General features: G+C 54.4%; 7 protein-coding genes across 7 annotated transcripts; 4 read left to right on the top strand and 3 right to left on the bottom strand.

Annotated features, from left to right (window-relative positions):
* Nucleotides 1–256: 256 nt before the first annotated feature.
* BDZ83DRAFT_564811 (uncharacterized protein) lies at nucleotides 257–4,668 on the bottom strand (the record flags this gene model as incomplete). The annotated part of the gene is made up of 3 exons (XM_060503683.1): nucleotides 257–1,199; nucleotides 1,250–4,425; nucleotides 4,486–4,668. The coding sequence occupies 3 exons, from the start codon at nucleotides 4,666–4,668 to the stop codon at nucleotides 257–259; spliced, it is 4,302 nt and encodes a 1,433-aa protein (XP_060371486.1).
* Nucleotides 4,669–11,970: 7,302 nt separating this feature from the next.
* BDZ83DRAFT_746380 (uncharacterized protein) lies at nucleotides 11,971–14,531 on the top strand (the record flags this gene model as incomplete). The annotated part of the gene is made up of 2 exons (XM_060513261.1): nucleotides 11,971–13,812; nucleotides 13,869–14,531. The coding sequence occupies 2 exons, from the start codon at nucleotides 11,971–11,973 to the stop codon at nucleotides 14,529–14,531; spliced, it is 2,505 nt and encodes an 834-aa protein (XP_060371485.1).
* A 216-nt stretch (nucleotides 14,532–14,747) lies between these two features.
* Nucleotides 14,748–15,497, bottom strand: BDZ83DRAFT_714925 (V-type proton ATPase subunit E; the record flags this gene model as incomplete). Its single annotated transcript, XM_060511685.1, has 2 exons — nucleotides 14,748–14,898; nucleotides 14,971–15,497. 2 exons carry the CDS (start codon nucleotides 15,495–15,497, stop codon nucleotides 14,748–14,750), a joined length of 678 nt encoding a protein of 225 aa, XP_060371484.1.
* A 1,827-nt stretch (nucleotides 15,498–17,324) lies between these two features.
* Nucleotides 17,325–19,139, top strand: BDZ83DRAFT_564686 (magnesium transporter NIPA-domain-containing protein; the record flags this gene model as incomplete). Its single annotated transcript, XM_060503670.1, has 2 exons — nucleotides 17,325–17,366; nucleotides 17,454–19,139. The coding sequence occupies 2 exons, from the start codon at nucleotides 17,325–17,327 to the stop codon at nucleotides 19,137–19,139; spliced, it is 1,728 nt and encodes a 575-aa protein (XP_060371483.1).
* Nucleotides 19,140–19,272: 133 nt separating this feature from the next.
* On the top strand, nucleotides 19,273–19,871 carry BDZ83DRAFT_159081 (uncharacterized protein). The gene has a single exon (XM_060501382.1). The coding sequence runs from the start codon at nucleotides 19,422–19,424 to the stop codon at nucleotides 19,719–19,721; it is 300 nt and encodes a 99-aa protein (XP_060371482.1). The 5' UTR covers nucleotides 19,273–19,421; the 3' UTR covers nucleotides 19,722–19,871.
* Nucleotides 19,872–21,809: 1,938 nt separating this feature from the next.
* BDZ83DRAFT_159069 (tetraspanin) lies at nucleotides 21,810–23,145 on the bottom strand. Its single transcript, XM_060501381.1, has 3 exons — nucleotides 22,697–23,145; nucleotides 22,377–22,609; nucleotides 21,810–22,317 (listed from the first exon to the last, which is right to left on the bottom strand). Exons 1-3 carry the CDS (start codon nucleotides 22,863–22,865, stop codon nucleotides 22,045–22,047), a joined length of 675 nt encoding a protein of 224 aa, XP_060371481.1. The 5' UTR covers nucleotides 22,866–23,145; the 3' UTR covers nucleotides 21,810–22,044.
* Nucleotides 23,146–24,256: 1,111 nt separating this feature from the next.
* On the top strand, nucleotides 24,257–25,116 carry BDZ83DRAFT_645941 (uncharacterized protein; the record flags this gene model as incomplete). Its single annotated transcript, XM_060509897.1, has 4 exons — nucleotides 24,257–24,280; nucleotides 24,325–24,654; nucleotides 24,848–24,966; nucleotides 25,023–25,116. 4 exons carry the CDS (start codon nucleotides 24,257–24,259, stop codon nucleotides 25,114–25,116), a joined length of 567 nt encoding a protein of 188 aa, XP_060371480.1.
* Nucleotides 25,117–25,132: the final 16 nt, after the last annotated feature.

Raw genomic sequence — 25,132 nt, 5'->3', positions numbered from 1 at the left:
AAAATATAATGAAGTCGGAACCAAACAGAAAAAAAGCAGTAACGGAGTGTGTGTGGTTGTGAGTGTGTGGGTGACAAAACATCGAGTCGCTGGAGTGCGAGAGGTGGAATGTCGTAGATCGCTCATGCAGATCGTGATGCATCGGGGGATATCAACAAAACAGCAAAAAGAAACAATTCGGCCCTGTCGGGAGGGCCAGGCCGGATATAGTACAAGGAGAATTCGATTCGATTCGGTCGTGGATCTGGAGCAGCCGCTACATGTTGGCGCTCTTCGTCAATGACAGACCCCGTAGTCGTCTAGGATGGAAACGGTCGCTATAAGACTGGCTAGACTCTATCCGAGAGAGGCGAGCGGCCGAGGTGAAGTCGTTACTGGCCTCGAAACTGGCCCGTGTGCGGTCCATCGAAGCTCGCATTCGATCGTAGGATGGTCGGGCTCGATCGTATGAGGGACGTGGTCGTTCGAAGGAGGATCGCATCGGAGGGGTCATGTCGAGGGACTGCGTTTGCATCATGTCCATCGATTGCCGGTGGCCCGTGTAGTTGGTGCCGTCGCTGCCGTTTTGGCTGCGCGGGTTGTGCGTCGTGTGTGTTGCAACTGAAGGTGGATAGATTGGCCTTCTGTCCTCATCCACACTGGCATAGTGTATATGCTTACCCTTGCGCGAGCTGACCGACGAGTTCGACGGGGTCTTACTCGCCGTCTGCTCCCCAATAACCGTCGCATCGTCGCCCTGTGTGAGACGAGAGAATTTTCCTTGCCGCTCTTGCTCGCGGATGATGTCGACGTCGTACGGGAAGTAGACCTTTTGAATCGCCTTGATCGCGAACCGGGGAAAGAGACTGATGACCGGCACAATGAAGAAGACCGCCCAAAACGATGCCTGGGCGTATACCTGCGGGGCGGCTTGATAGAAAAACACTGACCCTTCGGTGGCTGTGTAGATGCCGGTAACGATGAAAATCATAAGGTCGCTGAGGACCACAATCAAGATCATGATCCAGTCCCACCGATATGTGTTGATGAGGATATACGCATTGATAACGAAGACGGCAGGGTGTGCAATGTAAGCGCCAAGTCGCGTTCGGTCTTCGATGTTCAAACCGTTCTTCGTCACGAAGCTCGTGCTGCTCACTGCCAAGTACGGAATGTAGAAGACCATGACCGATTGGTAGACGCCGTCAAGCATGTAAAGCCTGGAACCTAGTTAGCATCGCATCAGGGCCACTGCTGTGACCATACGTACCAGAATTTGGTCTGTGTCCATTCCAACCGTTCGATACCGCGGCGGTAGAGCTGCGGTACAGCTAGAGAGACCTTGTCCGAAACATCCTGATCAAGAACACCCATAACAACGACCGGAACCGAAGTGAAAAGGAGGTTGAACAACAAGATGTACGTGTACTCATAGATGTACGTAACGTCGAAGTCGCAGTAGATTTGGTACCAGAAGATACCAAACACCCATACAACGTTCTTGTAGAAGAAGTTGGCCACCGTCTCGGCGAGACGACGGTACGACCATCGACCGTGTACGAGCACTAGCCGCGATAGGAAGCGGAACTGGGCGATCGCATAGTCCGAAGACATGACGGCTTGTCGACCCTCCTCACCAGCAATACCAACGCCGACATCTGCCTCTTGGATCATGGCAACATCGTTGGCGCCGTCTCCAATGGCGAGAGTCATGACATCCAGACCGTTCTTCACCATGTTGACTACAGCGGCCTTCTGAGCAGGACTGACTCGGCAGCAAAGAACGGACTTGCACTGCTTGCAGAGAAGCAGGAACTTCTGCTTCAAAGCATCGTGAAGAACCCACTTCAGAGAGAAACCGTCAATGACCAGGCCGTGGGTTGGGCCAGGTGGTTCGTGGTTCTTCCTGGCCTTGGCCAAGTCGTCGTCGTCGCCCTTGAGGCCGAAGTCCTGTAAGTACTTGTCGAGCTCCTGCTCCAGGATGTTGAGGAAATGGTCGTCGGGTGTCTCGCCAGTTTCGTCTTCGTCGACCTTCAGGTGGATAAGCTCCATGTCGTTGTTCAGAAGGTTGCAAGAGAAACCAATGTTGATAGCAGTCTCGACCTTGTCGCCAGTGAGAACCCAGAGCTTTATGCCAGCGTCGCCCAGCAGGGCAATAGTGTCGGGAACGCCATCTTGCAGTCTGTCTTCAATAGCAGTGCCTCCAAGTAGTGTCAATTCTCGCTCGAGGTGATCCGCGACCTCCTCCATCTTCTCTTCTCGATGTTCAAGAGCCGCTGCGGCCGCGTCGTACTCCTTGCGCCAGGTGGCGTATTGCTCCTCGGTGAGTTCTCGCTGCGCAATACAGAGCGTTCTCAAACCTTCGCGGGCAAACATTTCCAAGTGCTCTGCCGTAAGTTTGCGAAGCTCTTGCTGCTCGCCCCGCTTCAGACGCGAATAGATGATACTGTCCGCTCCCTTGCAGATGAGCAGAATGCGGTTGTCAGGCATCCGCACAATTGCGCTCATACGCTTTCTGCTTGAGTTGAACTCGATTGTGTTCAATATCGGGTAGAATCGATCCTCGCCCATCACATTCAGGTTGATACCTTCCTGAGAGCTGCCAAGCACCGTGAAACCCATGTCGCGGGCTGTTGCGACAAGCGCCGCCTCGTCAGGTGATTGTGCCTTGAACAACATCTTTGGCGGTGATCCGGGTATCTTCTCGGCGATGACAGTATGACACAGGGCGAGGCAGAGCATGAAGTGCTCATTCGCCACTTGCTGTTCATCACCAGAGTCACCCGCCAAGTCAGAGACATAGTCAGGCGCAATGAAAGTCAGGTCGGAGTCATGTAAGTAAGGATTGTCGTGAATGTTCCTGAGACTGTCGATCGCACGTATTTTGGCATCCGCAATTTCGGCTCTGGCTTCGGCTGCTTCCTTCTCCACGTCGACACCAAGGCGTTTCTGCATGCCAGCTTGAGCCTCCGTGTATGCTTCGCCATACGGCTGTCCGTTGATAGTTGCTTTCTTGAACTCCATGACGTTTTGTGTCAATGTACCGGTCTTGTCGGAGAAGATATACTCGATCTGGCCAAGGTCGTCGGAAATGTTCCACGACTTTGGGATACAGGGTTGGTCGAGGGGTTCGTAGTACATCTCAACGTCGCTGTAGATGAAAATTGCCTGCAGTAGGCGGACAATCTCGAGAGTGATGTAGAGAGCAATGGGAATCAAGTTCTGGAACACAATGAGAGCGGCCCAGAATGTGATGAAGCCGGACATGGGTGCCGTTCCTCCGATGGATCCGAAGTCGAAGAAATGTAAAGATGCGTCGGTTTTCGCCCATGCGACACCGTTGACAATACCGGTCAAGACGCACAGAATGAAGAGAATGCCGAAGTTGTAAATGACATTGAAGTTCATCTCCCTGGCAATTCTGGGACGCTTACTGGGCGTGATACCAGAGTTGATCATGATTTTGGTGTCATGTCCCGTGAAGACAACGACGCCAAGGGCCCATTCCGTGTTCCTCAGATTGCAGCCACGGAGAAGCAAGTTGTCGATCGTGATGGGCTCGGTCATCAAGTCGGGCTCGGGTGAGTCTTCGAAGGTTTGGTGCCACCGAATGGCACCGTTATACTTGTAGAGATTGGGCTGCGGCGGCTCACTCTCGATCCAGAACTGGGCTCGTTCGCAGTCCCTGGCATGCTTCAGTGATCTACCACATCTCAGGGCTTGTCGGACCTTCAAATTCGTCTCGCCGTCCAAGTTCTTGGTTTCGACGTAGCAGGCGCCATCTGGGTCAGATGTGGACAGTACGATAATATCAGCTGGTAGCTCGTCGTCGTTGTAAATTCGCACAAAGTCGCCAACTCTCAAGTCTTTCCAATGGTCCTTGTGAAATCGAGCGTCGCCTTTGACCGGTACGCTGCGGTTCACCACGTCCCCCTTTCGTTGCATCAACTCTCTAACGCGCTTGTGGTCATCTTCTTGCGGGACCTCGAGGGTCTGTCGGGGAAGCGGAGAGGGAACTGGCGTCATCTGGATATCCTCTCGGGCGGATACAAACGAATCTCGATTGGATCGGGGTTGATTAAAAGAGTCTCGGGGTATGTGAGTCTCAACCGACGGTCGCGGCGCATCGGCGTACGCTTCTGGGTTCTTGCGAACTGCCAATTCCTTCCTAGCCTTCTTGGACCAGATGCTTTCGATTGTGTGCCAGACAAGGCCAAAGAAGCGACTGTTGGCCTTCTTAATGCGCCTCCACAGGGAAATGTTATCCTCCTCGACATTGACATTGTTCCAGCCGCGCAGGCGATGAACGGGGGCGTTATTGAGCTCGATATCGAGAATGGTACGACGGTAATCTTCGATGGCATCCTTGATTGCCGTGACAGTGACGATGAAAATCAAAGGTACCGAGTTGAGACCTGGATTTGTGCCGCCGAAAATGGGGAAGAACTACAAAGGGTTGGAACTGGTTCAAACTTGCATTGGGGGGAGACCTCGAGTCCGACTTACCACCAGGATAACGAGGAAAAGGAAAAAGATGTTTGCGATATTCTGGAATTGGAACCACAAGTTCTTAGGAACGAAACTTATGGGCGTATATTTTGCTGTGCGGATCTTGTTTCTCGGGAAATGCTGACTTGGGTGACCTTCCTCGTCGAGAAGCTCCGCGGGCAAAGGGAGGTTGAAGAACATTTTCCTGCCGCCATTTCCTTCCTCGGGGTCAGTGGCCGTGTTGGCCTCGGTTTGTAACGATTCAGTGCCGCCGGAGTTACGACTCTTCTCGCTGTTATGTTTCTTGTGGCCGGCGCGGTGCATGATGGAAAGCCTCTTCTTGTTGCTGCTCTTTATCGTCATCTTGCGGGTGGCCCATCTCGTCCTCAATGTTGTCAACGCGGGACCCTCGGGATCGTTGGCGGGATCGTTAGCAGGATCAAGGGCCGCGTTGGGCCCTTCTTCGTTCGTGGGCGCCATCGTGGTCTCTTGGTGTGCGGGCGAGCAGCCCGATCAACCCGAGTGGTCCTCCAGTATGGCCACGTCCGGCCGCAACGTTGGTCCCAAACGGGGAAGGGAGACGATGTGTTGCGAAGTATTCCAGTATGGGGGTGATCGATTGCGGAAGTCGAAGTTAAGCAGATTGTTGTCGAATGAATTGTGAGAGGGAGAACGAGCGACCGTGAGCGTTCAGCGTAACGTCGTCGTTGTCGTCGTCGATGTCCGTCCGAGGTTGTGTTGTGGTGGTGTTGGTTGGAACTTGGGCGAGATGTGTGGTTCGTGCGAGGGAGTAGCAGAACTGGAAGGGAGTGGTCGGAAGGGGGCAAGAATTATTTTGGCTGAAGGGGCCGGGAGGCGCTGTCGCGGTGTTTGATGACAGCGTTGTCCATAAACCCGCTGTGAAGGGGGGAGGGGAGTGCAGAGTGCAGAGTGCAGCTAGGTACCGGGGCAGACGGGGGTGGGTGGGTAGGCGAAGGTAAGGTACCTCGAGTCACCCCCTTCAGTGTGTCTGGGAGCAGCGGTGCACGCAGTCAGTTTGTGCAGAATGCAGGCGGCATAGCAGTAGATGAATTGGACAGTGCTTCGGTCATTTAGACGGCCGGGACGAGTTTGTGAGGCACGGGGGGGGAGGACTCGGAGGAGACTGAGAGGGGGGAGAGGAGAGACAAGACATGGAAGTTATCCACGCTTGGATAAAGTACCTCACCTCATGGATCTCACTCCCACCCACTCTCACTCTGTGCAATGGCGCAGGGGTAAGCAAGTGTACGTATCGGAGGTACTTCGAGGGAGCACGACGGCGGAAGTATCTCGCCCTACCGTTAGAGTGGGGGACTGTAGCAGAAACAGCCGAACTAGGTACGGACCTTGACCAGAGCAGAACAGGTACTGTCTGTAATTGCCCTTGTATCGTGCTTTTTCTTCTGATTCCCGTCCCCCTAAGGCTTGATGGCTCAGATATGTGCGAAGGGTCGAGTTCCACGTTTCTAACAAATTTCTCAGGGCACGCCGCACCACTGGAGATAAGTCGGAGGGAGAGAGGCACAGAGAGGGATGCAAGATCAAGCTAGACGCGGAAAAAAGGAGAAGGAAGGGAGACAGACGGAGTTGGACACTCGAGAACAGTGGGAAAGGGCGGAAAGGAAGGAGAGCAAGACGGAGGAGAGAGAGAGAAGAACTGGAGAGAGGAGCAATCCATCCAGGCAAGCAGCAACCAAGCAACCGAAAGCGCGAGCCCATGGTGCGGGTGCCGTGTCGGCCGGGCCAGTTCCCAACTTCCATCCCCCCCCCACCTCACTCACACCTCTTTTTCTTTCCCTTCCCGCAGATGGAGTGTTGTAGATGCACCTCAGAATGGCGGCAGCACCACCACAACCAACAAGCGACAAGCAAGAATGCACCACTGATCACGACTCCTCCGTAAAACCCAGACGGCCCCGTCGGGTCCCTCATGTCCCTCTCTGCCCGTCAAGTGGTCACTCGCGTCACCGATGCACACCACCCTCCCGCAGAGTTGTGGCGCCGCAGGTACATGGCAGAGTACCAAGGGATGGGCGCGTCAAGTGGCCGTCCGCCCGGATGGCCCGGGGACTAGCAAGACTCCACGTCCGTCTCTGCTCCAGTGCTCCTGCAGACGACTGGGCTAACGTTGGTAAGCAGAAACTGCTCCAGGGAAAGGGCAAGGCGACAATTCCCTTCTTTTCTTGCTTGAGCAAGCACGGCGAAGAAGACGATTCCCGCTTAGTCTGCTTTGCGCGACAGTTCAAAGCCGCGCTTCTATCCCCGCAAGGTAATCATGACCATGTGCTTTATACAGTCGATGAGCAATCATGAACCACCTACGGATACAAGTCACAACCTTGACGCTAGTCGGCTGCTCGGCGGACGATGGAGGTTGATGGATGCGTGCAATTGGTAATCACTCGCCGGCCTGGCCAATGGCCCAGTCCCGTCCTGTCTCCCTCACTCTCGCTACCACGGCGACAGGAGATTCGAGAAGACTTGAAGCATGGAACCCGCCATGAACATTGACACTCTGTCCATGTTTTCTCCTTTGCACTAGCATCGGCTCTAGAGATTTCCATTTCCCATGCAACCTACCCTGCAATGTGCCCACTGAGTGCCAGGCCTCGCCCTCATTTTCCCACCCCGTTTTTGATATAATACCCGACCGCTATCAGGTATCCGTACAAAGTATCCGTAGGAATACATGGCCATGTGGAACAACTGACAACCGACGGAGTACACCGTACCTTACTTCGCAACTTCGTCGTAAGACTCGTAGTTGATGAGCCTGCAACTGCGAGGCGTGCATGAGAAAGAGAAAAAAGGAAAAGCAAGCAGTTGCCCGGGACTTCTTCACCTCATGCTTTCATGGTCATCGTCCAAACACAGCCAGCCAGTGAGGAGATGGAAACCTGCCGTCTACCAATCTAACCTCACAAGTCACGACACATTGCCCCTCGTTTTACTTCTAGTACCTAGGTACGCATAGCTTCATCGGTTGGCCATTTGATGACGGTTGTGGTTCATGAGGAACAAGCACGAACACAACAAGACCAGGCCAAACGGGCACAGAACGGGCCGTGGCCATAGGGCCTTGGGCTTGTAATGCAACACCCTACTGTCAACCCAGTCAGCCCCAAGTCTGGTAATTCCTGTCTGGTAATTCTAGTTCCTTCGTGACGATGATACCTAAGACCTGGGCGCGGACCAGAAGTACTCTCCCGCGTCAATATGCTGAAAAGGAACATGGTTGATGTTGATCATGTCAGCAGCTTCCAGCTAGCGGATGTCTATACGTACCTCGTCATTCCTGTCTCCCGCCAGCCACAGCTCCTTCCTGTCTAATCACGTCAAAGGGAGATGCTTACCTGATCGGCAATTTCTGGTAAAGAACGACAACGAATGCCACGGGCATCCTTGTGCTCGCCCTTCCCAGCGAACGGTTGTCTTTTTCTCTGCAATGCTGCAACAGCAACCTAATGAAGCAAAATACACTCGCCTTCAAGGTTTGCGACCACATCCAGTCGTCCAATCGATCCGGATCCGACCCAACCCAATTCACTTCATCTTCAAGCACTCCAGAGTCTGCCTGCCATTCTCCCCATGCGTCCACTAATACGGTACACTCAGCACCCATGATCCGCCGTCTATTCTGCTTCCGGATGCGTCACGTCCGTCTGCGCACTGCGTATTAGCGCTCACGTGGACCGACTACCGGCTTCCCGTGTCTGCATAGCACAACTCTCACTTCTCCTCCGCCAGGCTTCTCCCTTTCCGTCTACCGCTTTCGCCGAGATTTTTTTGGAAGAACATGGATAATCTGTGGTGGGCACCTGGGCAGAGAGAAGCACCAAAGGAAGAAAAGGCATGGATGTCTCGTTGCACAGCCCAGCCACTGCTACTGCTCGCTGACATCGAACTGTGTGCTGGCAACGCTACACACTGACCGCAGGCAGATCTCAAGAGCAACCACGGCGGCTACTGGTTCACTCGGATGAGCTCCAGTCAGCATTCCTTCCTCTCAACCAGGCGGATCCCAACCTCGAGGCGGTCACCTACAGATACAGGACGATTCCTCTGGGCCACTTCCCAGCCAGCGGCCTGGGATCAACCAAATTCAATTTGCTGCGTCACAGTATTGCCCTGTTACCTCCAATTGCTCTGAGGCTGAGCAGTTGGCGCGTTTATTACGGGAAGCAATCGTCGTCACCCTGGCCCATCCAATGCCCATTCTCCTGCGTCTTAGCAGGGACTTGGAAGATGGGCCCGTTCCAGGCGCAGGTATCGCTTCTCGCCAGAAATTAGAGATGCTGGTTCTGACAATGACCCATACTTGGCTGCCAACTGCCCCCCCGAAGGAGAAATTGGCCAAGAATGTGGCAGCCAGGGGGGAGCACGCAGACGGCCCCCAGAGGGGCAGTTCAAGTCTTGTCTTGATGACCGGCGGAGCACCAAAACTGACGCCTCATTTACGAGCCACCGATGCCATCCCGGGCTCACTGGCTCCGGGTCACCGTGGGCTCCATATCCCATCTCATTTACACCTCAAATAGCAAGCGACGACGCTCCATCGGTCAGGCCCCCCGTGATGGAAGTGGGAGGTCGACGGGTCTCAGGGTTGCATCGTACCCACGGCGCCCGGACGGATCGCGAATCTTTGCGCCTGTGGCACTAGGGCCTGTTAGGCATGCGGGATTGAGATGCGCGCTCGGGCAAGCCTGCTAGTGCTCCTCACCTGAGCCAAGCTTTTTCAGTATGTCGTGTCAAGTTACAGAAAACAACTCGCCAGCCAAGCACAATTCCTTCGCGCGGGACTCGTAGCAGACCACCACTACAACGGCGCAAGACGGCGGCACATCAATGGCATGGAAGAAGCAAAAAGTCACACACAAACACACATCAAGATCCAACCGTTTGGGAGCAAACATGAGGCTGAAAACCTATGGAGAAGAGACCCTCGAGGAGGCGATCCCGTCCCGATCGCACCGCTCGACCAAACCGTCCTAGCCACACGGGAATGGCATCTTGAAACAAGTATACAGCCGCTGCGGAGGCACACAATCAGTCACTCAGCGCCCTTTTGGTACCTTTGGCAGGGGCAACCTTCTTTGCGCCAGACCTTGGCAGCCTCTTCTGGGATCGCCTCTGCTCACAGATCTGTCCGTGTTCTTCTACTGCGATGCAGGGAAGATAATGCTAGAATGAACTACTCAGTGCTCACCAGGGAACACCGACGTTGTCAACGCTGATTCCAAGCCAACAGAGTCGTTAAACCCGGGCCGGCGAGCATCAGGTAGCCGTTACATCAGTCAGCTAGCCTCACCTTCTAGGCTCCTCCTCGTCAGCACCATTGATCAGTCCAGCCATTTGCATCAAGCAGTCAAGTCGCTGTCTATCTCCGAGTGAGGCTCCACTTGAAGGGGTTCGTTCCAAGGGGCATACTGCCGTCTACACTAGCAATCAGCGTGCTAATACCGCATACAACTCAATTGGGATATAGACAGATAGTGGAGGGACGTATGCAGAGTCGGGCCTTCGGGGCTTGCGATATGTCCATTCGGAGGTAGCACGGGGGGAGGCGGAACTTGCACGACGCACCAAATAGCCACGCATTCACGGCGCGGACGGAGCCCATCTTGACGCCGAGGACGACGAGAGTGGGACGAGTGAGACTCTCGCGCGCCGTTCTCACAAGCGGACGCCGCCCTTAAGTGGCACGAGTAGAAAGTATTACCATGTACCCCAAGAAAACGCGCCAAGCACCACACCATGGGCCGCTCGACAGGTGGACTTTTCCTTGGGCAGCAAAGGGCAGGACGGTTGTTAGCAGCCACGGCTACTGAGGATCTTCTCCTCCAAGCCGCGTTTGTCGCGCAGATTCTGCCTCGAGAATTCTGTGCGACTCAAAATCAGATGCGGGACCTGCTCAAGCCAACACCCAGATTTCGTACCTACGTCGATTGACAGTAGGCTGGTCTCATCCAATCCAGCACCTTTCTGGGATTCAGTCTTTTCCCGCAAGGAAACGGACGGAGGACAACAGATGGGAGGCGGGAGACAGAATGTGGCTTCGCGCTGTTTGGAATTCTCACGCCCCCTCCGATGCAAGCCCTTCCCAAACGTGCAAGCGGAGGCCAGACGGCTTACACGGGACGCAGGCTGATTTAACCTTCAAGGATGATCGCTTTGATCGCGGCCCAAGGTCCTGGAACAGGTTCAACGATGCACCTTTGACCCAGACCACCGTCTTTACAGATGGGTTCCCTGAGCAACTTTTGGTCCGATGACAAACTCGGCAAGTTTTCGAGTGCGCTCCAAGCGTCTGGGCAGCGTGGCCAAGGATTGGCTACAGGCCAGGACCTTTCCTAGCCATCGTAGATGTGTAGAGAAAAAGAGGGGGAAGGTTGGACGAGAACATGGCAAACGGCTACCTGTTCACGTCGCCCAGGAACTCCTATACTAAGCACTCATGCACCGCAACGATAACCCAGGACCACAATGGCCCTATTCCGGAGTCCTTTTTGGCCCCTGAAACCGCGAAAAATCTCGAGGGATGGATGCGGTCTCCAACGGTTCGCGCTGGGGATCGTCGGGGTCGTCCTCTTGGCCGCTCTTCAGGAGAGCCCGGGGTTGTGGACTGCTGAGCAGTCCGCTGCCCGCGTTCCTGCGCGGTGATGAATGATCAAATCCGTTTTTGATGCACCTCCGAAATCCTTTTACTCCCGTCATCCGTAGCTTCCGCCGTCGCAATCATCTCCGCCGCCCCGCGGTTGCCGAACCTCTGTTCGTCCGACACTAACCCGAGTTCGAGTCATCGCCGGGCCTCATATGCGCCGCAGTCAAGGTGAGCTTTGGCAGAGAAAAGAAGCAACAGAATGTGAACTGCCACTTTGGTACCCGGATACTTGCTGGCAGGTGTCAACCGTTGAGTTTTCGTTCAGTACCTCACCAAAATCAACAACATACATCGCTTTCTCAAATGCGAGCGGTTCGAGACGCCAACCTCTCTGCCACAGGTATGAACACAATAGCTCAAAGGGGATGATCACGTCCAAACGAGAAGATAAGGAGGGATATGTATTGTCGAGTTTCTTTCTCAATAGCAAACTGATGCTTTGTACCTATTGAAATCCATGTTCATGGAATCGAGAATGGCCGCATGCGTTTGTTCCAGAGAACCTCTTTCTCCAAAGAGGTGCTCCGATGACATAAAGGTTGATAAGATAAGGCCATAGCTAAAGTGGTCTCCACTAAATGCTCCTCGAACCACGCCCAACGCGAAAAGCGTCACCCACGCGTCGGACTCCCGAGCCTCCCAACTACAGTTGTATCCGACCTTGGTGAATTATGTAACCCAATATTCTATCACGACTCTCTATACATCCTGAAAGGCACGCTCATCCTTAGCCAGCTGGATTTTTAGTAGTCTGCCGGGTTAAGAAACATCTGCGTGGCTAGGTTTGTGCACAAGGCTGCAGGCGCCTGCTCTCATCCGCCATGGCTCGCAAATCGGCCAACACCGCCCAGGCAGGTGCGAACAAGAACCGCGATATCAGAAGCTTTTTTGGTGCCAGTCGCGCTGTCACGAAGGCCGCACCTGCCCTTTCCTCCTCACAGGCCTCTCAAAATTCTGCACCCCAATCCTTGGCAGCAACCCAGGAGCTCCTGCCCGCCCGCGCTCCTGCCAAAGTTGTGAAAGCGGCCATAAGCAAGAATCCCCCGCCAAACAGAGATCTCGACGAGAACAAAAACCCCAAGATCGCCAAAATTTCTCCTGGAAAAGGCGCAAACTCAACCGCCGGCCAACGGCCTGCCCTCACGGTATCAGACCTCAATACTTCCATGTCATCCTTATCTGAACTTCAAGATACCCCAGTTCTATCCCCAGCCATGCAGCGTGTCATTCGCCTGACGCCAATACGGCAGAGATCACAGCGGTCACGATCTGGCACGCCGAGAGGAGTTTCAACTCCCAAAATACTACGGTCAGGTAGAAGTACCGGCTCGCCGCGTAAGGTCCGCTTCTCATCGCTACCATCGTCGCCTCGGGTGTCTCTTGAGCCAGAGGAGCCAACGACACCGCGGAGACTGCTCTTTGGTCAGAGTCCATGCAGGAAGACGGCCAGCGAGAGCCCACGAGGTTCCCCTCCAGCCGGTGATCTGCCCGAGCTTCCTTCATTGCAGAAAGGCAAGCTGCAACGCACGCCGAAGCGCGATATATCAGGGGAGCCGAAAGTCGACGGATCTCCCAACAGCTTGCCGTCACTTCCAAGTTTACCCAGTTCTCCGGCTCTTCCATCTTCTCCGCCGACTGCGAACAAGCGCCCAGCTCTCACGAGGGATGCAGTTATCAAAGGATCCGATGACGAGGACGACGACGGTTCCTTGTCCGATGACTCCTTTCCGGATCTTGACATGCTTGGCCCCACCAAACCCAGGCCCGATGGAACGCCAAAGGCCAAGAGACGGGCCAGAATGGTTCATAAGTCACCTCTCACCATCCAGCCGAAGCACAAATTCGACTTCAAGACGCTGGACGCTCATTCGAGGAGGCATGATGTGCTGTTTGACAGCCCACGACGACTGACTGAGCCTGCACCGAAGGATGAGATCATGGTGGATATCGAAGCAAGCCCTAGCAAAGCTCGCCAGAAGCTGATCGAGATTGCCGGTGTCAAGACGGAGGAAGACGCGGATAAGGCTCTCCGAGCCATGGAGCGAACTGATGCCGGTGCCTCGAGGACCAGATGGTACTTCTTCAGAAAGGATATCAGCGGCCTAGACGAAGCTCCTTCGTTCCCGAAGAAATATGCCAAAGGTCCTTGGTCTTTTCTCGAGAAGCCTGGAACAAGAGACCGACACATCATGTCGGGTATGCCGAACAATCTTGCTGCTAATGTCAGGTTTCCGGATGAATTATATCTCTGGATCTTGGACATGGTGGCTGTTGAGAGAGTCAGTGTTCTTCGGGAGGAATACAGCAAGATCGTCACTGCCGACGGCAAACAGGTCAAGCGTCTGATCACGCCTCAGAAGCTTGAAGAGTGCCTGAAGAGATTGGGCGCAGCGGACCATGTCGGAGACGAGGTACTACGACCTGTGCGAGAAAGCCGAGATATCTACGCCGATTACGAATGGGAACCTCTCCAGTCCTTTTTGGAATGGGCTACCTACGTGGCACATCATCTTAGTTACGCAGCAGTTGCGTACGCTGTCAAGATGCTCTTGCGCATGGCAGCTGACAAGGTGATCCTCGAGAATGTAGACGTTCTCACGCGCCATCAGGATGCCTTGGCAGCCTTGGTCGATACTGTCGAGGACGGTGCCTGGGATGAGTTCGTAAGTATATCGCTCGGGTGTCAAGTTGATCCTCTTGCTAACGTGGCCTGTCATAGTGCGCCGAGATCTGCTCGTCTCTTTATCATGGATTCGATAAGACCTCGCTGCGGATGCTGCCGCTCATCTGCATGCCTGTCACTTCGCGGAAGCTGCATGAGCTGCGCAGACGTCTAGCAGTCGCCTTCTTCCTCCGAGACGCTGCTCTAGCAAGCGAGCACCCCGACGATGTCATCAGCCTTCGCCTCGTCATTGCCCGGGTCAAGGACAGTGACTTCAAGATCAACAACAAGACTGACTATGTGAACTTGAAGGCTCTGGTCCAGCTCCTCGACATGGCAGTAGACGATGGGGCTTTCGCGCATGATAACGAGGACTCGGATCACGAAAAGGAGTTCAACAATGATATTGACGATCTGGCGAGGCGTCTCAAGGCCATCTGGCGAGGCATCAACGATACAGGAGCTGCGAACTTGACCCGAACAGAGGCCAAGAGCGTGCTCGAGTGGGTTGGAGAGCGTCTGACATACTCGGTCAGAACCAAACGTCCGCCGACACAGAGCATCTTTGGAGACCAGGGTCCGTCGTCGGCCAAGAAGAGACGCCAACAAGACTTTATGCAAAGATTCGTGCATTCTCGGAAGAACAAGCCGTCTGAGATAGACACCAACATCGAGCCAGCTTCAAGCGAGGATGAGACTTTCGTTACGGCCATAGGTTAAGATGATAACGAACTCGTAGTTGCAACGATAACTACCTAATACGCCAAGGGTTGGCCACCATCATACAGCATCTAAGATACACCACAGGAAGGAGTTTGAAACAGGGTGGGCGCCGGGGAGTCCTTCATGCAGCGTTCAGTGTGTCCAGCCCCAAGGGAGATAAAGAGGGCTATACAGGGTTTTTGCAAGGCGCACTTATGGGAAAGGGGTGGTGGTTTAGTCAGTGAATCTGCGGTTGGGGTTCTTGCCAAACAGAGTCTCTCGGACGGCCGGCAGACCGGTCTCCTGGAGGAGGTTCAGACGCTCCTCGAATGTGTTGTTGATTTCAATCTTGCCCTTTCCACCGATGACGAAAACACCTCCAGCGCTACGTCGTTTGTTAGATCCGTGACACGTACTAGTGATTTTTGTGCCCGATTCTCGTTGGGATATTACGTACCTCTCTGCGGACAGGGGATCCGACTCGTCAAGCTTGGCCGCAGTGTCCTTGCCAACCTCCTTCTTGTACTCCTTGGTGGCCTCGTCGATGGCCTTCTTGACGGCATCAAAGTCGGCTTTCCGCGCGCGGACGACGACCTCGGGCTCGGAGAGGGCGTAGAGGCCCTCGAGAATCAGGTTCTTGAGGGTGGCCTGGTACTTGCCCTTGTCCTTGGTGGCGTTGGCGAGCTTCTTGCGGGCATCCTCAAAGATGTTGTCGAGGAGCTCCTGGCGGGCGCCGAGGACCTTGAGCCGTGTCTTGTTGGAGACGGTGGAGCGGGTGATTTGCTGGGACATTTGGGCCTGCTTGAACTTCTTCTCGTACTGGCCGTCGATGGAGTCCGTCTCCTGGCGGACGAGCTTGGACTTTTCGATTGCGAACTCTTCGTTGGCCTTAATTTCGATCTCGCGGGCCTTCTCCATTGCTTCTTGCTTTATGAAGGCCGTCATCTTGCGGAGCTCCTGACCGACCTGTTTGGTGCACGCCATGTCTGGTTAGCCGGGCTGCGTCTGTCTATCTCTATCTCCGTCCCTCCTCTCTCTCTCGTGTGTGCGTTCGTGTACATCGGGATATTCGGTTTAAATCCCTACGAGGTTTGCAATGTGAGGCGTGGACGGGGGGGGAGCTTACTTGGTCGTCCGTCAACGGTTGGTGAGACATGATGGGCGGTTTGGGAGGGGCGGCTGCGTGAGCGACTTTTGATGATTCAATTAGGTTTATCGGAGACGAAAAGGACGACGGGCGATGATGGGATCGCGTGAGATGTAGAGAGGAGCTGGTGGGGAGCCCGTCGGGAGGAGGTTTCGCGATGGGGGGAGGGGAGAGTCGGGATCGGATTGCGGTGGTTGAATGAAGCTGTTGTTTGACGAGGCCTACTACTGACTACCTTAGGTGCTCTGAGCCGCGTAGCAAGCGCATCACTGGGCGTTCGGCCCCCCCAGCTTCAGGAACCACATAGCAGGTATCCATCCGTCCCGTCAGCCACAGATTGCTTGCTTGCTTGCCCGGGTGGGTGCGATACGGGAACCGGCTCAGATTGCACCTGTGCCACACATGGTCTGTGCGACTGCCACTGGTGGCATTTGTCCACTTCTCCAGCCACGTTTCCTTCTCAGGCTGTGACATCACGGAGGCAGGCGAAGCCTATCAGTACCAAGGCCCACCAGACCTCACCTCCCGTCATGGAACCGGGCCATGGAATGGAACCTACCTACCTTAGGTGAAGGGAAAGGAGCGATAAGATAATCCGGTCACGTCAGGTGACGATTGCCCGAGGAACAGCCGCCTGACCCACCACAGTCATGCACCCAGCTGAGCTACCTCACCGCCTACCAAGCCAGCGCACGGCAAAGGTGCAAAGGGGCTAGACGCGGAGTACCTGAACTGAATAATGCAATGCAGGCGGCACCTGGAGAGGTGGAGGGCAGCGGGAGTCCCTTGCTGCTTGGTCGCTGCGGGCGAGGTACCTACCTTACCTTGAGATCACTGGGGTGTGTGATGTGGGTTGCTGCTGCTGCACTATTATGCTTGACCGTACCTTGTGGTTGGTGACTTGGTTGCTTGGTGCAGTCGGCATCTCCCCCTTCCTGGTTCCGTCCTGGCCAGACCACCCCGACCCTCTTCTACACCGATGGGAACAGAGAGCGGCCATTGCGTCGGTGCATAGCGAACGTACGTCTGTCTGGTGTTTCGAGCTGAGCCATCATCTAACACCAGAGACCTGTTCACCGACTCCGGCCATGTGGAAACTCGGTATTTTATAACGCTGCATTGATCAGGTTTACGCAACCAGCAATTTCTCGGAGAGGACAGCCGGCCTGGAAGACGGAGTGCCTACCATCTGACGTTCCAACTTTGTCGCTTCCATTTAGACGCGCATCCGAACTTGAAACCCATCCGCAAGCTCTCTCTTGGCGGCTATTGGAGGGAAGCGACACCAAAGTCACCATTTTCCCAAGCGTGGCGAGACACAACCCGTCGGACAACTTTACCTAACCACATCATCTCCAATCCTCAACGTCGAAGCAATTCGCAGACGCCTTGTCTGCACCGTTACCCATCCCGCCCCCTCCATCCTGCCGAAGCGTTCGATCCCCCTCCCCCCGTCCCGCCGCTGGAGTCGCTTTCATCTGGTCCTCATTGCGAAAAAGGAAGCTGCGCATCCTACAAACGTGCCGCTAGGATACCGGCGGGACGACACACACGGCTGCGCGGACACAGAAAACAACGGACGACGATAAATCGATGAGACCGACCGCCGCTGCTTCAACTTCGACCGCCGCCAGATGACCGACGGTTAGCTCCTTGCGCGTGCAATGGGGTCCCTCGGCGGCATCTCCCCTGGGGGGACAATCGCCGTACGCATCTGCCTCCCTTTTGCGCCTCTGTCGCTTCTTGAACGACCGAAAAGTTGTCGCTAACGTTGTACTTTCCCTCTCGCGCAGATAGGAATCATCGTAGGTCTCTTGTCCACGAGCGTCCAGAGCCTGGGTCTCACCCTCCAACGAAAATCACACATTCTCGAAGACGAAAAGGGCCCCCACGAAATACGTCGGCCACCGTATCGGAGGGGGAAATGGCAGCTCGGGATGGGAATGTTCATCGCCGCAAACCTGCTCGGTAGCTCCGTCCAGATCTCGACCCTTCCTCTCCCTGTACTCTCAACTCTGCAGGCCTCTGGCCTCGTCTTCAACTCGATATGCGCTACCCTTATACTTAACGAACCCTTCACGAGGTGGTCGCTGTGGGGCACTCTACTCGTCTGCACCGGCGCCGTGCTGATCGCCATCTTTGGCGCCATTCCCGCGCCTGCACACAACCTGCAGGAGCTGCTTGAGCTCCTCGGTCGGAAGCCCTTCGTGGTATGGATGATCATGCAGGCCTTCCTCGTCCTATCAATAGCCATCAGTGTAGACTGCCTTGACCACTTCACGAGCCTGTCACTCAACTCGAGATTCCGCTTCGTCCGCGGCCTCGCCTACGGAGCCATAAGTGGTATCCTCTCGGCGCATTCACTGTTGGTTGCCAAGTCGGCTGTTGAGCTGATCATTAAGACGATCGCGGACGGCAATAACCAATTTATTCACTGGCAGGCGTGGGTCCTCGTGCTGGCGCTGGTCACCCTAGCCTTGAGTCAACTATACTACCTACACCGTGGCCTGAAGCTCGTCTCGACCTCGGTCTTATATCCCATGGTATTCTGCATCTACAACATCATTGCGATCCTGGACGGTTTGATATACTTTAAGCAGACGGACCAAATTAACCCCTTACGAGCATGTCTCATTGCACTGGGGACAGTCATCCTACTTGCCGGCGTGCTGGCATTGTCATGGCGTCTCAGCGACGAACAGCACACGCCGGGCGTGGGCCAGTCATCCTTGGCACCAGGACTTGGCCTCGTGGAGGACACGGAAGATGAAGAAGAGTCCCTTCTGGGCGGCGACGATCTCTACAGCCTCCACGAAGAAGATGACCCATTACCAGCTACAACCTACTCAACGTTTAACGTGGCCAGTGGTGAGACAACGCCGCTGACACCGACACCGAAGCGGAAGAAGACGGGCAGGAGATGGCAAGAGCGCGCCGAGATTTGGGGCGAGCTCGAAGACCGCGACACGTCCAGCCCGCCCATCTCGCGCCGGCGCTCCAGCACTATGCCTGGCGAACTCACCGAGTCCACCTCTTTATTACCGCACCGCCGCGGCGTAAGTAGCGGTAGCGGCAACCCTCTCTTTTCGTCCTCAGAAGCGGGACCCAGCTCCGAGTCCCTTTCGTCACGCCGGCCCGGCCCCGGTAGGAGGCGACGTAAATCCACGGGATTTCCGGGCTTCACAGCCCGCCGCCGGCGCAAGAGTCAGAGCAGCAGTCAGCCCACATTACAAGAGGCGCTGGGCGGCATCTGGAAGCTCAAGTGGTGGCGACCTGACAGAGGAGACGACGGAGCGAGCAATCCGCCGGGTAGCAGCGGGAGCGGCAGTGTGTGGCCCGCCTTCCGAGACGAGCCTCCGCTGACGACGGGGCAAGGGGAAGGGGAGAGGGATATTGGTGGTAGTGGAGGCAATGACGGACGCGACGGGTCCCAGGATAGGGGGCGGGACCGGCGGCCGAATGATGACTCGCCTGTATGAGTATTGGAACACTTGTCACGTCATTATTCCCTTTTTAAACATCTTCTTTTTCTTCTAACAAGAAACCCCGTTACTTCTTTATGTGAGCATAATAGCGATTACTTAGACATGAGCCAATTTGCCAGCAGTATGAACTATATCTGATCCTTGAATGGTTGCTTGTATGTTGCAGTTCATGGGAGCACACGTTGTTTTGGCGTGTTTTAATCAGTGACCTCGCTCAGCACAGAGGAGTCATAGAGACAGAAACCTCGGATGGTCTAACTTGACTTTGATCAAAGCATGCTTTTGCAAGGTCACACTACAAGCGAACGTTTTGTCTTGTTGCTTTCTTGTCTTTTCCCCCCTTCTCTTTTTGATAATTTTCTTCTTTTTTGTCTGAGCACAGCCTGTTCAGAGTGTTCAGATTTCATCTCAAAGAATATAGAGAAAGGGTGTAGGACAAATAAAGACAGCTGTCACGTTTTAGGCGCACGGCCAGAGCAGGTGACGTTGAAAAACTTGACCTTTGTTCATTCTCTCTTTCCTCTCGGGCATGTAGACATGAGATCATTGTGGCAGTTGGGCCATGGGCGCCGTTGATGTCAACTTTACTTGCCTGGAGTCCAGAATTGACAAATGTGCTACAATGCGGTGTCCGCGATCAGGAAGGCAGGCCCGTCATCAGTCTTTTTTTCTTCTCTGATCTGGTCCGAATGGAGAGCATGGACTTGAATCCAACCCTCGTGTGGTCGAGGATGTAGCCGGGCAGCGGGCTCTCGATCATTCTGTCTGAACTTATGTCGGCTCATTCTCATCTACGTATTGACCGAGTCAGAGAGCCACTATATTTATCGCACTTGTTGACGGGAGAGCGACGGTGCGGGTAAACTTTCTTTCTTTCTAGCGGCATGTCGTATAGTACTCTTGGGCCATCTCATCCTGACTCGTAGATTTGCAAACGTCCTTGGGAGGAGGAATTCTCAACTTGTCTTTCGAGAGATGGCAGACACTTATCATCAGTAAATCATGTGCTGGAAGTTGAACCGAGGCGATTTGATAGAACCTCGTTGTGATTGACAATGCTCGAATTTTTTTTCGGAGGACTCCTTGTAAAGATAAGAGTAAAATAAAAGTAAAAATAAAAAGGTATCACCAGTACCTGGCGAGTGCTCAACAGACTACTTTACGTGGTCGGGATATCTGAAACTGGAACTTCTTTTGGTCTACCTCGTGTGGCAATCACCTCGGAAGCCCAGGCCATAGATTAAACTCCCTGCTTACCACTCCAGCGTCAAACAGGAAGGGTGGTCGACACGGCGTAGGAGAGAGATGCAAAATCCTCTATAGATACACACTGAGCACAGGTCACCTCTATTCGAGGCGACAAATCCACAGACATGATGCATCCCAAGTAAGCACCGCGCCCATTCTATCATTCATACGGATACAAAAATCTGGATACTCGGCCTCGCAGCAATAGACAATCAAAAGCATCACGACCAGTCGCACATTACCGAGATAGGCGTTGACAAGTGATGCGGCACTCCATGCTGGGTCAGAGTTGTAAACCGGTGTCGTTGAAGATGGTGGCCGTTACCCCCCTGCCCGCCGTTGATCCGGGTAGATGATCCAGCTCGTTTATCTCGTTCCATCTACATTGTGGGGGTCCCAGCGTGTCAGCGCATGAAGTCCGCCTCTCCTCTTCCTCCAGCCCATCACCCGTTCCATCCAAAAAGTACCACCAGTCTGTCAGTCAACCTCTTACCAGGTGATTAATCCCATTCAAACCAACTCTCCAAAAATCCAACCGGCCTCTTTCCTCTCCTCCTCCTCCTCCTCCTCCACACAAGCTCCGGCCCCCAATCATCTCTGGACAGAGTTCCGCTTGGCGTGTTTACAGTAAACATCCAAAGAGTTCTTCTATTTCAAGCTCCTCCCATCCCCCGTCTCCGTACGGCACCCTATCCGTTGGTCAGTCAATCTGGCACATGCCATCCGTGGTTCGCTGACGATCTTGTTTATTCAAATCCGTGGGGGCTGCAAACAAATAGATTGGGGCCTTGGCCTCTCTCATGTACAACGTCGTTCATGTCACAAATAGATCTGGCGCATAGTAGCGTTCTCACACTAGAATGAACTACCGAGATTGTTATATATGCACACACGCATCTCCCTCCGCCCTAGAATATGACCGCGGCATAGACCGCCTTCACTGCTATCAGGAGCCGAGCCTCCCCCTATTCTTACACACTCCACACCCTCCCATCGACTTCACTCGAGTCCACATGTGCAGTCACAGTCACCAGCCTTCGAACGAGAGGAGACGAAAGTTTGAAAAAACAGGTACTGCTTTCAGGGCAAGTTCCCCCCTTTTTAACAGAACAGAGATAATCAACACTAAAAATCTATATATGGTGTCCGCACAAACAAGAAAGAAGGGGGTTCGTCGGTAAGGAAGGCTTTGAGAGAGAGGTAAGAGAGATGTTGGCCGTCACACAAAAAAAGACCTTTCGCTTCGACTATCTCCGTCCGAAAATTCGTTTCCATGCGTTAAGATTCGTACACCACCCCGATGTCTCCTCGTAACAGAGAAAAAGACCGAGGGTCTTCTGCGGAACGCAGAGAAAAAAAAAAGGGGGGGGGGTCAAGTTATTGATTCTGCCTGTCCACTTTGTCTAAAGAAAATCGGAACAAGATTAAGACCAATCAATGGCCGCGGCGGGGATGAGGCGATTCAGTCTTTCCCCCGGTCCAGGAGAAGGGAGACCAGAAACAGTTGCTCGCTCCAGATTTACCACACGCAAAAGAGAAGAGGAGTTCCCGAGAAGGGCTGGCTTTCGAGCGAGAGAGAGACGACATGAGTGGACGCCAACTCGAGCCAGCGGCTTTTTTTGCCCTGAAGAACCAAAGCCGAACCGCTGGCTTAGAAACCGCGGTAACCGGCCTTCTCGTCAATGTGGCGGTAGCGTTCGCGCTCCTTGCGATCCTTGAGCAGCATGGCGATGGTGACAATGAGCATGGCGTCGATACCGACCATGCCGAAGACGGCAGTGAAGATGTTGTCGACGAAGATGTTGGCGAAACTCGTGATTGGGGTTGCGCAACCGCGCTGCAGGGCGGCGGCGGCGGGACTGGGGCACTGGGCATCGGTGACGAAGGCGGGCGAAGTGCTGTTGAAGTATCCGCAGCATTTGAACTGATGCCGAGTGTTAATCGTTGGTGACAATGTTGGAAGTTAGACGAAAGGTCACTTACAGCAGTCTGCATGAGCTCCTGAACACGAGGGTCCTGGACGTTCCACGTCTTGCCAAAGTCGTTCTTGGTGGTGAGAGTAAGAACCCAAAGGTAGACACCAAGAACTAGACTGAAGAGACCGCAGAAGGTGGTCAGGTAGCCCGAGATCTTGAGCCAGCCACGAGTCGGCGTGATCATGCCGGGGATGGTGGAGAGGAAGGTAACGAAGATGAAGACGGCATTGGCAATACCGGCTATAAGTCAAATCAGTCACGATGTCCGCTATATTTCCTTGCTCACTTTCGTAACGTAAGCGACATCCTTCCAGATCGTCCTCGTACCTGTCAGCGGAAATTGGGCCGTGAGCAAGCGCATAACAGCCTGGGCTCCTTCCGTAGGCGCCTCCTTGATGAGGTTCTGGTTGATGAGGGTGAAACCCAGAAGCAGGGCGCCGGTGATGACGAAGATAATGTCAGCGACCACGAAGGTCATGAGCACTTTGTTCGCCATGGCTGAAGCTTTTCGATAAAACCGAGCAGCCTAGAGACCCGAGAACCAAGATGTCGCTCGGAGAGACTTGGCTGCTCCTTGGTGCTGCAATTCCTCCTCTTTTCCTTCCGAAGAATCCTCCTCTTTTTTTGGAAATAGTTTTTAGATTTTGCGATTTAGAGATTGATGTTTGATTTTGACGTCCGGCGTCTCTTTTGTGTCTAGAATTTGGTAATCGGTAGGAAAACTCGGCGGGTATGCGTTCGTCGGTGTCGTCGGTATCGCTGGTGTCGGTGGGTAAGGACTGTCTTCGACCAGCAAAAATGTAACGGAACCTCCACCACCCAGCGGGGACGAGCACACGAGAAGGAAAGGGTTTGAAAAGAGAGAAGTCGACGAAGCCGTCGCGAAGAAGGGAATAAGGTCGGAGTGAACGATTGTACAGAAGAACGTGAAGATGGACCGAAAATCACCCTCCAGATGAAAAAACCCGACTACAGCACTGAGGAGTGGGAGGAGAGGAGAAGAGATGCCTCGTAGTGCAACAGAGACGAGGTCTGAGTCTCACTCTCCACTGGGTGCATGGGAGAATGGGACGTGGGCGGTGGAGCGGGAGAGCAGCCGGTCAGGGGGGTCCACAATACTGTCTCGGACGAGACCTGCGTAGGCAAGGGAGACCCCAGAGGAGAATCGCCAGATTCAATCAGTCAGGCGAGGGGGCGCTGTATCGAGACTCGAGACTACTCGAGAGAAAGCGATTACTTGGTTACGTATCCGTACATTAGTGTTACCTTAGGTACCTTATTGGCGGGCGGTCAGGGCCCCTCGTCCGTCTTGGAAGGCTCGAACAGCAGACGCGAGGATGAGAAACGCACCAGAAACACCTTGGGACCAGCCCACCGCTCGTCCACACTGTGCCTGGGAGGCCTGGTTGCCCCCGGTGAGCCAGCAAGAGGGAGCCGTGTGAAGAGATCGAGACAACAGCAGAGAAGGAACTGTGAAGGGGGGAGAAGAGGGCTGAGGGAGGTCGCGATGAATCCGACTCCCTGACGGACTGCGTTTCAGGATCGAGGGGCGTCCTCATGCAGGCGGCTGTGGCACGCACCAATCGAGGAGCCGTGCAGGCGCTGGTGTCCGGGATCGTGGCCAATCACAACACCAGAATCGTCCAAGAGTCGCCAGATTGGGGTGGTCGTCCGTTTGAGCCAATGACTTAGGGCTGCGCGTACTCTTCCTGGGAGGCTTGGTCACTTTTCGGTACCTGGCTTGGCCCTTGCTTGGCCCTTGCCAGAGAACTTGCAGGCCCAAAGGTTGGAACCTGGAATGGGAAGAGAAGTCACCACCCACCAGCCATACGCTGGAACGCTACATTACGTAGCATCTTCTTCCCTTACATCTTCACGTGGTGAAGCATGGCTCATGCCTGCGACACTCAGGTACCTTGCGGGAAAAAAACACCTTATTGTTACGCTTACTTCAGCGGCCCAACGGTCTGTCCTCCCAAGACCTCGAGACACTCAAGCCTCCTCGACTTACATCATCAAACAGGAGACGAATTCAGGAACACCCCCAAGGGCCCAAATGCTCACCAGGTGGACGCGGCAACGCGAGACATGTCACAACCTTCGATAGCGAATACCACTATAACACGCGTCGACGGCCTCTTGTGTCCACAATCTGTGCCGGCCAGCCCGACAACCTACAGAGTACGGATGCTGTCGTTACTAGTGATAATTATCTTTCGGAGTACACTACGGATAGATGCCCTGTTCAAAGGATAGGTCGGCCGGCTGAAAGCGTGCTGCTCAAGGTAAGCTCCGGGCACCGCGGAGCACTCTACCAATACAGAATCCTTTCCCTTCCCGTCCACTTCTAGACTTCAGGCCCGCCGCCCGAGGCTGTGAACCCTCCCTGCCCGTGAACCTCGATTTTGACGGGAGCCCCCCCCCTTTGTGGCACGATCCAGTGAGATTCCAGCCCGATGGTCTCGCCTTTGTCCATAGACTCAAGACTGTGGTGGTACGGTGGCACCACATTACCGCCCAATTTCCAACCTCTTGGCTCACCTGCCGAACCATGTCTGGCGCTTCAACGCTTCCCCACCAACGCTTTCCATGATAAGGTAATCCGGAGATGTGCGACTAAAAAAGACTGGTGGTCACTGGTGCTTGTGGACAGTTGTGGTTCCTCGGGAACGACGCCAGGGATCTTGGGCGCTAGCGACTCGGACCCTCCCTTGATTTTCTTTCCTCTGTCTTCCGTCAGAGTTTGATAACCATACCGATATT

Source organism: Colletotrichum acutatum, assembly GCF_030867785.1.
Source record: "Colletotrichum acutatum strain CBS 112980 chromosome Unknown BDZ83scaffold_2, whole genome shotgun sequence".
Lineage (NCBI taxonomy): Eukaryota > Fungi > Ascomycota > Sordariomycetes > Glomerellales > Glomerellaceae > Colletotrichum > Colletotrichum acutatum.
The sequence above is the reverse complement of the archived record's forward strand: the minus strand, read 5'-3'. Positions and strand labels throughout refer to the sequence as shown.